The following is a 16,976-nucleotide window of genomic DNA, read 5'->3' on the forward strand; positions in this document are numbered from 1 at the left end:
TTTAATTGGATTAATACCACAAAAAATCACAAACTTGTACACTGTGACAAACGGAGGGTAAAACCCAAAACCGGTATATCCATCAACTGCCGTGTGCCATTTAACAAAGCAATTTGATAGTGAAATTTAACGAAAATTAACGAAGGGTAAATTTGTCACAAGTGTACCAGTTTGAGGTTTTTGATGGTCAAAAAATTAGTTTTGGATAAATTTTTCACAGGTGTACCAGTTTAGGGTTTTTCGTAGTATTAACCCTAATAATTTACAAGAGGGCATATAACTATTTGAAAGTTGCCAATGAAATATCAATTTTGCCATACCCAATAGTAGATTACCACTTATTATACTATGATTTAGTTTTAACTTGTAATTATATAACATAATTGGTAAGTTATTAGACCATTGACAGTAATAAGTTGGGAGAAAGACATCACAAGTACCAAAAATTTCATACAACGCTCACTTGAATGCCATAATTTTTTTTTCGATCACTTGAGTGTCATATACATTTTCAATCGATTACTTGAGTGTTATAATTTTTTAAAAACATTCATCACAAAGTGCCATGCCACATTGGATTTTCGGCACTTAGGTGAACGTTTTTAAAAAAATTAATAATACTCAAGTGATCAATTGAAAGTTACGATACTCAAGTAAATGTTTTTTTTTAAGTTATGACATTCAAGTGGTCGAACAAAAAGTTATGGCACTCAAATGAGTACCGTACAAAAGTTATTACATACATGAGCAGGAGGTAGGAGGTTATGCAATATATTGATGAATCAACGCAATATATTTAGAATCGGCGTGAGCAATATATTATTGGAAAGTACACTCGAGGATGATTGTTTTGGTGCCCGAAACCTAGTCTTTTGAGTTTGTATAGACCTAGAAACAAGCGAGAGAAGTTACCGAATCTGCCACGTTGAATCAAAGGATTTACGAACTGTTGGTTCAGAGGAGTCCAATCCTGGTGCCCAATGCTCCCAATCCCAGTGTCCATACTCACGGTTGCGGTGTTCTCGGTGTTTGTGTCCACTAAAAAGTAAGCTTTTTGATCCGTTACAATTAGGAATTGAATTCCATCTTGTTTCGAGCGCAAATTCATCGGATCGTGTCCTTGATTCAATTGCATGTCTACGGCCAAGAATTGATCACGATTTACATGTAGGGATTGTTGATTCCATGTCTATCTCTAAATTCCTCATGTTCATAGGATTGATAGATTGCCATGTTTTGATTCCCCTTTGCATGAACTTAATCAGAGAGAGGTCGCATCTTTGTTACTTAGATTAATCTCTTTTCTGCGTGGACTTGCCCTTGGTGGAATTATATGGATGTCTTTTTGCATGTGAACATTGAATCAGATTGGATTGATGATTCCTCTGCATGTTGTTCATGGCCGGTCCCCTTAGCGCTCTTGGTCACGGCCCCTCCTTTGTTTGTCTTGCATGGAAGAATTTTGATCTTCTGTTTTGCAGTGATTCATGGAAAATAGGCTAAAGCTTCGACCTTTATCGGTGACTTCGCTCATGTCAAAAAGATCAAATCTTTCAAGGAAAGATCAAACCTTTACTACTTTTTATTCATGCATATAGGATACAGTTTGCTAGTTCATGTAAATTAGTGAGAAAAATCATAAAACTTGCATCTTTTATTGTCATGTGGCATATAGGATATTCATGATCACCTAGGTAGTTGCATATCAATAATAAAAAGGAAAGATATAAAAAAAAATTAGAAGCATGTTAGGTGACTTTGCATCTTAAATTATACAAGTTTTGATTAATTCATGTTGATCTAAATTAATAGGGTAATTTCGGCCATGAAGGGGTATTCTCGACATGTAGGGTAATTTTAGGGTTTTAACTGGTGTTTATAAAAATTAGACAAAAGAAAAGACAAAAAAATTTAGAATTGCATCTTAATCACATTTAGGCGAGTTATGCATCATAGTGTTAGATAGTTCCCGATATTTGATTCATGATGGCTTAGGCAAGTTCGGCACTTAGACTAGGCATCTCGTGTTTATTTTAATACAATGCATGTTTACTTTTGGTTTATAGCTCACGAAGGTCCTATCCCGAGACTTAATAACAAGGCTTTGTTAATTTTGCCCAATGCTATTTGGTTCTTTATTTTCCTAGTAATTTATTTGCTTCATCTTTATTATCACTTGATTTAATATATATTGCTCGAACGCCTTTTCATGATCACCTTTTTTTGACATAATTAAAGGATATAGGGAAAACAAAATTGAGAAGATTGCTTGCAAAAAAATTTCATAAAGGAGAAAAGGTACTGGCGATGGATGTTAGATTTATCTAGTATAACCAAATTCTTGGATTCACATATCTCCGGTTCACAAGAGTAAGGCGAGCACCTGCATTGTACTCGGGCTCCTAACCAGCCCAAAATTGATCAGTGGAAGCTCCAAAGCAAATTAAATTGAGTGATTGAACTGGAAAATCAAGTTGCAACTGGTAGGGCTTGGGAGTGTTCGTGTTAGGCGTAGGCGCTACCACGGAAGAGGAACCGTTAGTGCTTGCTTAGCAACATGTCAACATCCCTCAAATATCTCAACCTTGGGAGGGTTGTGACATTACATATGAAAGTTTGTCACTTAAGTTCCTTCACTAAATGATGGTAATTGTTGGAATTGGTAATTTTAAAAAGAATTGATAAGTTCATATTAAAAATTGGTAAATTTAACCCACTGGGGAGAAATAAGTATTCATAAGCTTTCAAATCCTTGTGAAGTAATAAAAAAAATGTTAGTAAGTAGACTACTATAAGAATTGGTAGCTCAATCAACATAAGTTCTTCACATTTTTCAACTATCACCAATCGTCAATGGTGGTTGTTGCTGCCTCCAAGTCCTTCACCCCTCCTCGCGTCTCTCTCGCTCCCCCTCCCTTGTGTTCTACATTTTACTTTCTTTTTTCTATAGAATAAAATCAGTTTCTTTTGATTTTAACATTATTGACTTTAACCTTTTTTGATAATAAAGAAATTATGAACTTAGCTTACCACGTCTAACATACTAAGAGTTATTTAAGGACTTGATTGAGAATAGGGTAGAGTTACAGGAATTGATTCAAAAATAAAATAAAATGAAGGATCCAATTCTGCACAAGCAAATTTGAAGGATCCAATTGAAGGTCCAGGCCGCGTACCTACTTATGAATGGTTAGTTCTACGCGAAACACGGACCTACATTTTTTCCAATGGGTAAGTAAGAGTTCTATTGATCAGTAAATAGATCCGTCTTTTAAATGGTGATGAAGAATTATGAAGGGAAGAAAGAACGAAAATACTCTTTTTCAAATTTAGTAACTGAACCTCATTGGAAATCTTCATGGACGTGAGTGTCTAAACAGCACTTTATCCCATAATCGATAATAAGCAAACCTCCATGATCTTATAAACACTATGGGACCACAAAATACCCAGAAGCCAACCACGAATCCAAATGGTATGCCCATGTAAAACCACTTCTTCTTGATATCATCATTGTCGACATCATCATCTGTGTTGCTTTGAGTTGAAACACTACCCACTTCTTCTGTCCCATTCATTGTAGTTGAGCAACTTTTGTTGAGCTGAAGCCCGCACAATCCAAGGTTTCCTTCGAAGGAACTTTTGGAAAACGTGAGAAATTGTCCCCTTATCGGGATGCTTCCCACAAGTTGATTGTTTGAGAGGTTCAGGAACGAAAGGAAATTAAGATTCGCAAGTTGACCCGGTATGGTTCCATTGAGGTAGTTCCATGATAGGTCCAACGACTCCAGCTTATCTAGATTCCCTAAAACAGGAGGAATTGAACCTGAGATGACATTATGCGATAGGTTGAGGAAATAAAGTGCTTTGAGATCTCCAAGTGTGTCTGGTATTGGACCCTCCAATCTATTGCCCGAGAAGTCGATCAACGTGAAAATAGTCAGAATCTTGACGAGTTCTAGCTTCAGACCTTTGAAGGTTACACTCACTGTATCTTGATAATAGATATCCATTAATTGGAATAACTCATACAGAAAATGATTGAAGTCTACGTTGGCCTTCATAGCCTCCAAAGATGCGAGGAGACTCATAGGCAATGTGTTGCTGAAATTGTTGGAAGATAGGTCAATGATTTGAAGCATTTGCCAGGTGCTGGGACTATGCGGACATCTAATTTCCCCGTGCAATTTGTTGGATCGTAAAACAAGGACACGAAGACTCGATATTGCCTGGAAATGGCATGGAAATGCCCCGTCTATTTGATTGTTGCCGAGGTTCACAATCTCCAATGTCATGCAATTTGCCAATGACAACGGAATCTGGCCTTGCAAGAAATTCTCACTAATATCCAATATCTTCAAACCACATGTTGCCGGGATGTTTTGCGGAATATAGCCACTCAACTGGTTATTTCGCAAATTCAATACCTTTGGGGATGCCATCGTTAAACAATCAGGAATAGTTTCGTTCAGATGGTTATGTGATAAGTCAAGCACATGAAGATAACCAGCTTTGCAAATTGACTTCGGGATGGACCCATGGAAATTATTCTTCGAAAGGGAGAAGAACATCGAGTTTAGTATGTTGATGTCATCCGGAATAATAGCATTTATTTTGTTACTTGAGAAATCCAAGTAGGAAGCATATGACGACAAGGGTGGCATATTCCCTCGGAGCATGTTTGAATGGAGGTCGATGAAATCCAAAGGAAAGGTAAGATTGCCCAGAGGTGTTTCCAAATCTTCAAAGAAATTAGAGGAAACATTGAGATGCTCAAGATTTTCTAGTGTCCAGATCCATCTCGGTATATCCCCTTTTATATAATTGTGGGAGAGGTCGAGGAAGAACAATGTGGACTGGTTAGCCAAAAACCGAGGCAATGTCGTCAACTAGCAGGAAGCCAAATTTAAGTATTGAAGGTCAGGAAATGAAGTGGCCTGGGAAGCCGTATTTGTGGCATCAATGGAAAAATGATTGTAGGAAAGATCCAAATCCCCAAGATTTCTCAGCTGCTGAACCAAATTAATATGAAATGAGCCACTAAAATTATTGGAAGAAAGTGAGAGGACATTGAGCCCTCGGAGTTCCCATATAGACGTCGGTAGTTCACCTCCTATATTGTTGTTGCTCAAATCAAGTGTATTCAGCATTTGCGATGGAGCATTAAAAAATCCCTTCAATTGACCAGAAAATCGGTTGTCGGAAAGTTGAAGCTCCTGAATCGATGGATGTGTAAACAGAGATGAAGGAATATTTCCTTCAAGTAAATTGAATCCCAGGTGGAGAATAAGAAGACTCAAGAGGGATTCCCATGCTGTTGAATCAATCGGACCAGTTAGATTATTGTAGTACAAAATGATATGTGTCAGATTCTTGGATTTGCTGAGTGATGGAATAGAACCAGTAAAATTGTTGAATGACAAGTCCAAATAAGACAGTCTCGAGAGATTGGTGAGAGAGCTTGGGATATTTCCATAAAAGCTACAATCCGCCAATTCTATTCTGGACAGATTCCTGAGATTACCAATTGAATCTGGGAGGCTCTCGGAAATATTCGAGCCACTCAGAACCAGTGTCTGAAGAGAACTATTCTCCGGAAATATTGGCAAAGAACCTTGAAGAAGTCGGCTAGATGATAGGTCAAGGGTCTGAAGTGTTTTTACCTGGAAGACTTCTTGAGGAAATTCTCCTTGCAGGCCACAATCACTTAGGCTCAGTGTCTTCAAGCTGGAAAAATTCGCTAAGAAACGAGGAACTGTGGTGGACAAGACGTTGTGATCGAGTTGGATGACCGACAGATTAGCCAGACTCATGAGAGAAGCGCCGATAGGGCCAGACAGAGAACAGCCAGACATGCTCAACACCTCAAGTTTCGGCATTGAAGAAGACAACGCGTCACACCACTCACTTCCCTCAGTAGACACATCGATCCCATCAAGGTACAGCTCTCTCAACTCCCCCAAATCCCCAATCAGCGACCTCAAAAAGGGCTCCTCAGGGAATAGCAAAGCCGGATAATTGCCCCTACTATGAGTGAGATCAAGAGTGCGTAGCTTCGTCAGGTGCGATAGCTCCGCCGGACTCTGCCCGTCGAATTCGGCATTGGACAAGTTGAGATGTGTCAAGTGGCTGAAATTCGTGAGGCCCGAAGGAATTGCCGAGGAGTACAAGTCGTTGAATGCCAAATTCAAGCTCCGAAGGAACTCGAGCTTGAAGAGGCTCGACGAACCGTCGATTCCGCCAGAGATCGACTCGTTGCTCAAATCGAGACCGACGATGAGCTCGTCCTCACACGTCACGCCGCTCCATGAATCGGCGCTTCGGTTCCACTGTACTAGCTTGGAAGACTCGGAGGCGTCGAAGACAAGGCTGTTTCTCAGCTCGAGCAAGAGCGATCTCGGGTCGACTCTGGGGCACCGGGCTGGAGCTGAAGCCCCAGCAACGTCGGAGAAGATGGAGATGGTGGATATCGCAAGAACAAGCCATGAGACGATGGAAGTGTTCATCGGAAGAGGTTGAAGAAGAGCGCTGGAAGAGGGCACGGGGAAGATGGAGTGGAACGAAACAGAGTCGACACTTATTATGGAGTCGTCGTCGTCCGAAGTCGGTGCCAGCAGGTGTCGATTTTCGGGATGTGATTAGTCACTAAATCTGGACTCATTTCACTTTCGAAATTACTAGCAAAATCCCGCAAACCTTTCCAAAAAAATTACATCCTTTATTTAATATAATTTTTCGATCGAAACAAAAAAAAACATATCATTATTTTCTAAGAAAAACGGAAAAATAAACAAGTCCGCCTAAAATGTGGAAATTAGAACTTGACATCTCTCTTGAAAATGCTTTTCGCTCATCTTATTTTACATCATAAAACAAATGATATATTACGAATCAATATTTTTTTTTTGCGCAAACATTAACGATGTAGAAATTTGTTAAACGTAAATAGATACCTAGCTTTTCACAGTAACATCAAAATGTATCTATCATATCCTTTTTTTTTCATTAAATAAGTAGATTCAAAAAAAGAAATAAAATAATTTATTAACATTTGAATGCAACTTCATTATAGAGTTTGTGAATGAACACATAGGAGGAGGAGTTGTGTTCTTATTGGAAGGCAGATGAACATGAGCTTCTTTGGATGGGATTTCAACGGGATCGTGTTTGGGCTCATTCATATCATATCGATATTAGGATTCGTCGCACAATCACAAAGAAACGGAGAATAAAAAGCGAGAAAAAGAAATCGAGACACAAGGTTTTATCCTGATTCGCCTTTAAATAAGGGTTACGTTCAGTAAGGAATTTCACTATAATTAGCAGATCGCACCTTTCTGTTTCATCTCTCAATTATAAGGGAAAGAGAATATATATACTCAGTAGCTTTCTATGGGCCCAAGCTGAGGACCCCTATCCTTAAACTAGAGCATATCCCCGTGCCTTTCTGTAACTGGGGAGTATGAACCACATCCCAATAATTGGATCATAAATTTTTTGGTCCCTATGCGCAACTATGTTAAGTTGACTTGGCTTGTGAATGCAAATTCATCAAATCACTTATTGAGCCAGTGGTGGGTTTCGGTGGTTTTTTACTGTGGATGCAAATTCTTGAATGATCTCATAAAGATGTCATGTTCAATATTGGCTTGAGTTACTTGACCAAGTAAGTCGAGTGAGTAGCCTAATATCACCGGAATAAATGGCGCATGAGATGGACAAGTATCAAGTGCGAGGACTTTGGCAGCCCTTGGTCCTTCATTATGGCAACTGCTGCTTTCACTGTCTCTGTCTTTACCATCGTTAACGCCTTTGTTCACCTTGACGATCGTGGACATAACAAGAAGAAGCCATGAGACGAACGAGCCGTTCATCAGAAAAGGTTGAAGAAGTGCGCAGGAAGAGGGAGTCAATCGAAACCAAGTCGACACTAGAGAGTGGAGGAGTCGTTGTCCAACGTAGGGGCAATCTTGTGTCAATTTTCCGGATGTCATTAGTCCCCAAATTTGACTTATAACACTTTCAAAAATCCTAGCAAAATTTGGCAACATTGCGCAACAAAATGACATTCTTTTTCTATCATAATTTTTCAATCAAAACTAAAGACTATATTTATGTTTTCTAGGAAAAAAGGAAAAATAAAAGAAATCTGCCTATGGTGTTGAGATCAGAACTTGACATCCCTTGAAAATGCTTTGGCTCATTTTATTTTAAGATCATAAAACCAATGACATTATGTGATCAATGTTGTCTTTGTACACCAACATTGACCCTGCAGAGATTGGCTAAAAGCAAACGCCATAGATATTATATCCGATTATTTAATCAAATAAGTAGATTCAATAAGAGAAATAAAATGATTTGATTATATTTGGAATTAATTGTAAAAACTTTCTAAGACTATAAAAAGAGCAAACAAATATAAACTTGAGAATCATATTAACGTTAGGATTTCGACATTTCCAGATAACTTACTAAATGTTAATGTAGCCAATCGAAAATTAGCAGACTATATTTGATACACAACATGATAGTTGACTATATTTGGTCAACCAAGCACATCAACTGAGCTGGAATTTGAACCCGAAATTTCCATGCACCAACTTAGAGCTGCGAAGATTGCGCCTTTGGTCTAGCTTGGTGGGGTACACGTGTGAAGAATGGGATTGAAGGACTTTCCGACAATAGACAATTATGGAAAGGAAAGACAATTGAACTTTACTCCAATAAAGCATGGCGACCAATAGACACGCAATAGCTTTCAGTTGACTTGACTAGAGAATGCAAAATTGTCGTTTCGGTGGTGCTTCCGCCCGTCGTGGATTTCGAAAATTTCGTTTCCGGATAAAACGCAATTTCATCTATGGATGGTAAAAAGGTAACAACGGTATTAAATTTGGAATGTGATGATAACGTACCCAATAATAAATTATCATTTTTTTATTTTATAAGTGAGTGCGTAAATATTTGTAATTTACTAGTGAAATAAAAGTTTTATCATTCACGAATTCAGTAGTAAATTGCTGCTTATTTTAATTTTTTCAAGTAGGCACATGACTTTTTGCCAGTGAAATAACATTTCTACCATCCACAAAACACAATAGCAATTACCACTTATTTTAGATTTTACGAGTTGGCATATAACTGTTTGTAAGTTACCAATGAGATGAAAATCTTACTATAACATCGAGAAACTCAATAATAGATTACTACTTGTTTTTAGATTTTACAAGTGAGCGCGTAATTGTTTGTAAGTTATCAACGAAATAATAATTTTATCATCTACAAACTCAATTGTAGATTACTGCTAGTTTTTAGGTTTTACTAGTAGACGCGTAAGTAACCGTTTATATGTTACCAATGAAATAACAATTTCATCATCCATAAATCTAACGGTAAATTAGCATTTGTTTTTACATTTTTACAAGAAGGCACATGACTGTTTGTAAGTTATCAATAAAATAACAATTTTACCATCCACAAGCTCAATAGTAAATATGTAACATAAGTGGTAAGTTATTAGAATATTGATAATGATAAGTCGCTAACATTGTTCCACAATCAAGTCAATTTACTTAATCAATAGGTAGCAAGTCGGACGATTTTACCGCCGTTATTTAAAATTTATAAATAGTGTTACAAATTTACTATTGAACGGAAACTATTATGTATGGCCAAACGGAATGTTAGACACTTCCATGTGATTCTTAGGCGACTCATCATGACAAGAAACGAAAAAAGAGTACGGAGTTTCGATGGCATTTTCCTTCTATCCTACTGTACAAAGCATTGTTTGTGATAGCTACTTAGCAATTTTCTCCTCTTTCATATATTGTGGGCTACAAAGAGGATCAAGTTTTGGACAATTTTGGTCCGTGAAACACGATACACTGTTGAATTTTTGAAAGAGTCGGCAATTGCAAAACCCTATAGGTAGCAAAAATTGACTGGTGACTTGCTTGGTCTGTTAAACGTTAGGGTAACGTTCAACGACTTTTAGAAAAGTACTAGCATTATTTGATTCTTGAAGTCATCAATTATCTAAAATTCAGCAACATTTATTTTCTTAAGTCATGAGCGTGTTAAAGTTACTAATTTTCATAGGAAACTACGTACCAACCCTAATTTGAGTTGCTTAACAACATTTATTTTATTTTTCCAATTTACCAATCATTTCAATAGTTTATACGAAGTTTAATTAAATCAAATACCGACATGATAAACTTACCGTACAAGAGTTTATGATTTTGTATAAGAGTTTAGTAGCTTGTAGGTTAGTAGATTATCGAAACAGTTGGTGATTACTAGCTAATCAAATAAAGGTTGGTAACTGAGTTTAAATAATGTTAATAATTTCAAATAGAAAAGTTTGTGAGTTTAAGTTCCACTGATAAATGATGGTAATTATGAGAATAGTTGGTAATTTTGAAAAGAGTTTATAACTTCTTTAGGCAAATTCAATCAACTGGCAAGCTCCCAAATAAATGTTCGTAAGTTATCAGGACAGTATGAAATAATGAAGCAAATGTTGGTAAGTAGAGCCCAATAAAAGTTGGTAATTTCATATGAGAGTCAATAGCTTTATAAGTTGGTAAGCTGCACAAATATGTTTTGGTAAATTATTTGAAGGGTGAGGCTATTTCCATTCCATTTTGGCTAAGACACTACTTTCCAAATGTCTTTACATTAATCACCTTTTGACCACCTATAATAATCACCTATCTTAACTACAAAATTCAATTTATAGTATGAGCTTTATATATTACAGATTGTAGATTACAGATGTGCATAGTTTAATTTACAGGTAAATTCATAACTTGAAAAAAGAAGTGAATATTACCGTACACAATTTTCACAATTGTTATTTAATTATTAATAGAAACATCATAGCACAATAATGTTGGGAATTGCCTCCCTATGTGGGTGGCTCAAAACTAAGAAGAAAATCTGGAGAGAATCTTCTTAAATATTCTCTTGGAGAAAAATCTGGAGAAGCTCTCGGAGAATGTTTCAGAAGAAGAATTATTGGAATAGTTCAAGAATATTTTCAATTCTCGAACCTTCCCGTCAACCCTTAAAAAAAGGGGGGGCTTGGCATTTGAGGGATGATGATCACACACAAAAAAAGGGGGTCAAGGAAAAGAGATCGTGTGAGACAGAGAGAGAGAGAGAGAGAGAGAGCCACAGTGTGAAGAAATTGTAGTGTAATCCTCTAGTTGCGACTAGAGAAGAGATTCATGTTGTAATCCCATTATTCATATAGTGGAGTTATTGTTCGGTGGTTGCTCCGTGGTTTTTCCCTCAGATTTTGAGGGTTTTTCACGTTAAATTCTCGTGTCGTATACATTTCTTCTTCCTTGCATCGTTCCTTTTGTTTGAAGATCTTAACATATCGGTGTCTCGGCACAACAAAGTGGTATCAGAGCGCCAGGTTCGTTGCACGTGTTTCTAATGGATGAGACATCGTTTGGAGGTATGATCAAACTTACTTCATCAAATTATTCAATTTGGAAGTCAAAGATGGAGGATATTCTTTATTGCAAAGACCTATATGAACCCATACAAGGTGATGAGGCAAAACCCACAAACAAGAATGAGAAAGAGTGGGAAGTGATGCACAGAAAAACTGTGGCCATCATCCGTCAATGGGTTGATCAAAGTATTTTCCACCACGTTGCAAAGGAGACGAAGGCAGATGTACTTTGGAAGAAATTGGAGTCCATGTACGAACGTCAAACAGCTCAAAATAAGGCTTCTTTGATTAGAAGGCTTGTGAATTTGAAGTTCAAGGATGGACGGAGCATCGCTGAGCATTTGAGTGACTTCCAAGGCTTGGTGAATCAATTAATAACCATGAAGATGGATCTTGATGATGAGTTGCAAGCACTCATACTACTCAGTTCCTTGCCGGATAGCTGGGAGACGTTGGTGATCTCTTTAAGCAATTCTACCCCAAATGGAAAGCTAACTATGGACATGGTTAAAGATAGCATTCTCAACGAGGAGACTAGGAGAAAGGAGATGGGCACTCTACCCAAATCCAACGGATCAGAAGCTCTCATTTTGGAAAATACAGAAAGAAAGGGAAGAAGACAATCAAGGAACTTCAACAACAGGAGGAACGATAAATCAAGAGGGAGATCGAAGTCAGTGTCCAGAAATATAGTATGTTATCACTGCCAAAGGCATGGACATAAAAGGTACGAATGCAGATTTTATAAAAGAGAAAAATCTAGAGAACCTAAAGATAAAAAGAATGAAGATGAAGAGAAGAAGACTGCCGCATATGCATCGGATGGAGACGAGGTAAGCCTTGTCTATGAGGAGGACTACATCAATCTGACCAGTATAGACAACGACTGGGTGATTGATTCGGGAGCCTCATTCCATGTTACCCCACATTGCGATTTCTTCGCAACATACACCAATGGTGACTTTGGTAAAGTACGAATGGGAGACCAAGGCACAGCAAAGATTGTTGGTATGGGTGATGTGTGTTTGAGAACACGAGAAGGGAGCAAGCTGTTACTAAAGGATGTTTGACATGTACCGAGCATTCGTCTTAACCTGATATCCACCGGGAAGCTTGATGATGAGGGGTACATCAATAATTTCGGTGATGGAAAATGGAAGCTTACTAAAGGCTCTCTTGTGGTGGCTAGAGGAATGAAGAATGGCTCTCTCTATTCAATGCAAAGCAGGCTGGAAAAAGGAGAGATAAACTCTCTCACGGAAGAAGACACTGCCGCACTTTGGCACAAAAGGCTTGGGCATATAGGCGAGAAGGGGATGCAAACTCTTGTGAAGAAGGAGCTCTTGCCAAAGGTGAAAGGTATCTCGTTTAAAACTTGTGCACATTGCCTAGCCGGAAAACAACACAAGGTTGCATTCCGAAGTGGATACTCCTCCAGAAGATCACATGTTTTAGATTTAGTGCATACCGATGTCTGCTCTATGGACACTAAATCTCTTGGAGGTGCACAATATTTCGTAACTTTTATCAATGATCATTCTAGAAAGGTGTGGGCATACACCTTGAAGAGTAAAGATCAAGTTCTGGAAGCATTTAAGGATTTCCACATGAAGGTGGAACGTGAAACGGGGAGACAATTGAAGGTTGTTCGCTCAGATAATGGAGGAGAATACCGAGGCCCATTTGAACACCATTGCAGGAAATATGGAATCAGATTGGAGAAAACGATTCCCAAGAACCCTCAACAGAATGGTGCGACTGAAAGAATGAACAGAACAATTGGTGAACGAGTTCGAAGTATGCTCTCTCACGCAAAGCTACCGAAATCCTTTTGGGGTGAAGCTATGAGGACAGCGGTTGATATTATCAACCTTTCTCCCTCAATTCCTTTGGGCTACGACATTCCTCAAAGTGTTTGGACGGGAAGAGATATATCATACAAACATCTAAGGGTTTTTGGGTGTAAAGCGTTTGTCCACATTCCAAAAGATGAAAGATCAAAGCTCGATGCAAAGACAAAAGAATGCATCTTTATGGGATATTCAAATGAAGACTTCGGGTACAGATTTTGGGATCCTGTAACAAGGAAGATTGTTCGGAGCAGAGATGTCGTGTTTTGTGAAGATGAAACGATTAAGGAATTGGAGAAAGATGATCAACTACAACAAGAAGTTGAAATCCCGGTAAATCTAGATCCGATCTCTCCTCCTATTATACATGACAATACAACAAATCATGAAGTTCAGGAACAAGTAGAGCAACCAGTTACTGAGGAACCTCCAGAACAGCATGTTGAGTTGAGGAGATCAAATAGAGAACGAAGACCCTCAATTAGATTCCCTCAGAACGAGTATATCATGCTTACTGATAATGGAGAACCTGAAAGCTATGAGCAAGCTATGACGCATGATCATAAAGAAGAATGGGTCAAGGGCATGGAAGAGGAAATGGAATCCCTACAAGAGAATTTCACCTATGACTTGGTGAAATTACCTAAAGGAAAGAAGGCACTAAAGAACAAATGGGTGTATAGAATCAAAACGCAAGAGTTTGGCTCACAACCAAGATACAAGGCACGACTTGTTGTGAAAGGTTTTGGGCAAAAGAAAGGAGTTGACTTTGAAGAAATTTTTTCACCGGTTGTGAAGATGACATCGATTAGAACAATTCTTGGGTTAGCTGCAAGACTAAACCTTGAAATTGAACAACTAGATGTCAAGACTGCATTTCTCCATGGAGACTTGGAAGAAGAGATATACATGGAGCATCCTGAAGGTTTCAAAGTCAAAGGAAAAGAAAATCTTGTGTGCAAGTTGAAAAAGAGCCTTTATGGGCTTAAGCAAGCTCCCCGGCAATGGTACAAGAAATTCGACTCATTCATGATTGATCATCAATTCAAGAAGACATCTGCGGATCAATGCGTATTCATGAAAAGGTTTTCTGAAGGAGATTTTATCATCCTACTGCTCTATGTGGATGATATGTTGATCGTTGGTCAAGATCCTGTGAAGATTGACAAACTGAAGGGGGAACTGAAGAAGTCTTTTGCAATGAAAGACTTAGGAGCAGCAAAACAAATTCTCGGGATGAAGATCACTCGAGACAGGAAGAATGGAAAGCTTTGGCTATCTCAAGAAGAATACATCGAGAAGGTTCTTGAGAAATTCAACATGAGCAAAGCTAAACCAGTCTCCTCCCCACTTGCGAGCCACCTCAAGTTAAGCTCCAAGCAAAGTCCGGCCAACGAAAGGGAAAAGGAAGAAATGAAGAAAGCTCCATATGCATCTGCGGTTGGAAGCTTGATGTACTCTATGGTATGTACCAGACCTAACATATCACATGCTGTTGGTGTTGTCAGTCGATTCCTTTCAAATCCGGGAAAGGAGCATTGGACTGCCGTTAAATGGATTCTCAGATACTTGAGAGGTACATCAAAGTTATGTCTATGTTTTGGAGGAGGTAAGCCTGAGCTAGAGGCTTATACAGATGCAAATATGGCTGGTGATGTTGATTCTAGAAAATCAACTTCAGGATACTTGATGACGTTTGGCGGTGGAGCTGTTTCATGGCAATCAAAATGTGTTGCATTATCCACTACCGAGGCAGAGTTTATCGCAGTGACAGAAGCTTGCAAAGAAACGTTATGGTTAAAAAGGTTCTTGCGAGAGCTTAATATAAAGCAAAGCAAGTATGTAGTGCAGTGTGATTCTCAAAGCGCCATACATTTGAGTAAGAACTCAACTTTTCACTCAAAATCCAAACATATTGATGTTCGGTATCATTGGATTCGAGATGTGCTGGATCAGAAGATTCTTCACCTGGAGAAAGTCCACACAAAAGAAAAGGCCCAATTCCAAAAAAAAGCACGAACTTTGGGTTTAGTCCCAAATCTGGCCCGAACTTTATTTTGTCTAAAAAAAAATCACCAACTTTTATTCGTGCCCCAAATCTGGCCCCCTTTAACTCTCCATCCACTCTCACCGTTAGTCATCCGACGTGGCATTTCCACGTCAACAATAATATCCACGTCAGCAATTAAGGCACAAATACATATACTGATGTACACCTGGGCGCTTTCTCTTCTTCATCTCCTTCCCACGATTTTGTCTTTAGGGTTTTCTTTCTTCTTTCTTCATCTGATACGCGAGCGACAGGCTTCGATTCGTCTGAAGATCTCGCGCGCTCTCCCTCGCGCGCACATCCTCTCACACGAAGTGACTCGCTCTCACGCTCGGCCGTTTAGAGACTTGTTTCCGTCGGGAATTTTGAAGATTTCGTGCGCGTTCGATCAAGACCAAGCGAGCAAAATCTAGCGCGCTTGGTCGCTCAGAGACATCAACTCGTCTGAAGAGCGAGCGCGCGAGATCTTTGCGCGCTCGCTCGCTCACTCATCCTCTCACACGGAGTCGCTCACTCTCACGCTCGGCCGTCGAGACTTGTTTCCATCTGAAATTTTTAAGATTTCGCGCGCGTTCGGTCAAGATCAACCGAGCAAAATCTCGCGCGCTTGGTCGCTCAGAGACATCAACTCGTCTAAAGAGTGAGCGAGCGAAGATCTCGTGCGCTCGCTTGCTCACTCATCCTCTCACACGGAGACGCTCGCTCTCGCACATACTCGTGCTCGTTCGGTCGAAGGATGCTCGCTTAAGGGTCGAAGCGGACAGAGCGTTGAAGTCATTGAGCAGAAGGTATTCTTCTTCTTCTTCCTCCTATGCATTTGGACATATTAAATTACGATCACCATATGCTTGATAATCTGTCTAGAAGTGATTTAACTCACAGAATCTAAAGTCAGTGCTCCATCCGTTGTTGCATCTGAGTATAGTTAAACATTTTCATGTAAATGTGGAAGACTAGGAGAGTTATAATGCTCTTAGTGAAGATGGAACAACAGTCTCTTTGAACACTCTTTCGGTCAGCAAGGATGCCAAATACTTGGCTTATGTACTTAGTTCCAGTGGAAGTGATTGGGTGACGATTAATGTTATGCGGGTCGAGGATAAGAAAGTTGAGCCTGATAAATTATCATGGTTGATGATTTGGAATTTGGCTTCCTTAATGTAAGGCTACATTCGATTGAAACTTAGACGAGTGGTCATACTGGTGACAGGTTAAATTTTCATCTATCAATTAGACCCATGATGGCAAAGGCTTTTTCTACAGCCGCTACCCAGCTCCTAAGCAAGTACCCACGACAATTTTAAAACACCCGTCGAAATGCTAGATGATTGAAATGGATGAGGAAATTTTTAACAAGAGAAGAAGGGATGTGGAAGGTAGTCTTAGGATTTAAAACAGTACTTGTGTTTTAATATCAATCGATAATGTGAAAATTGGTAACACCATGTATTATTTTACATCATTCATATGTCCTGCATATTTGGACTAATGTCATAAAAGAAGCTGAGAAGGATGTGCTGCAATCGGCTTCTGCAGTCAATCATAACCAACTGATAGTGAGTTATTTGATTGATGTGAAATACGTGGTGCAGAGAAGGGATTT

General features: G+C 38.9%; 2 protein-coding genes across 2 annotated transcripts; both read right to left on the reverse strand.

The window, feature by feature from the left end:
- Positions 1-3,356: 3,356 nt before the first annotated feature.
- On the reverse strand, positions 3,357-4,442 carry LOC115672304 (receptor-like protein 43). The gene has a single exon (XM_030594083.2). The coding sequence runs from the start codon at positions 4,440-4,442 to the stop codon at positions 3,357-3,359; it is 1,086 nt and encodes a 361-aa protein (XP_030449943.2).
- A 447-nt stretch (positions 4,443-4,889) lies between these two features.
- LOC130139527 (receptor-like protein 6) lies at positions 4,890-6,506 on the reverse strand. Its single transcript, XM_056316705.1, has one exon. The coding sequence runs from the start codon at positions 6,504-6,506 to the stop codon at positions 4,890-4,892; it is 1,617 nt and encodes a 538-aa protein (XP_056172680.1).
- Between the last annotated feature and the right edge of the window lie 10,470 nt (positions 6,507-16,976).

This window comes from Syzygium oleosum, unplaced genomic scaffold (genome assembly GCF_021117445.2).
Source record: "Syzygium oleosum isolate NSW1041296 unplaced genomic scaffold, Sole_v2.1 Sole_v2.12, whole genome shotgun sequence".
In the NCBI taxonomy this organism is placed as follows: domain Eukaryota; kingdom Viridiplantae; phylum Streptophyta; class Magnoliopsida; order Myrtales; family Myrtaceae; genus Syzygium; species Syzygium oleosum.

Bases quoted from the DNA above. Each gene is read 5' to 3' on its own strand.
- LOC115672304 (XM_030594083.2), bottom strand. From the start codon at position 4,442: ATGGCATCCCCAAAGGTATTGAATTTGCGAAATAACCAGTTGAGTGGC.
- LOC130139527 (XM_056316705.1), bottom strand. From the start codon at position 6,506: ATGAACACTTCCATCGTCTCATGGCTTGTTCTTGCGATATCCACCATC.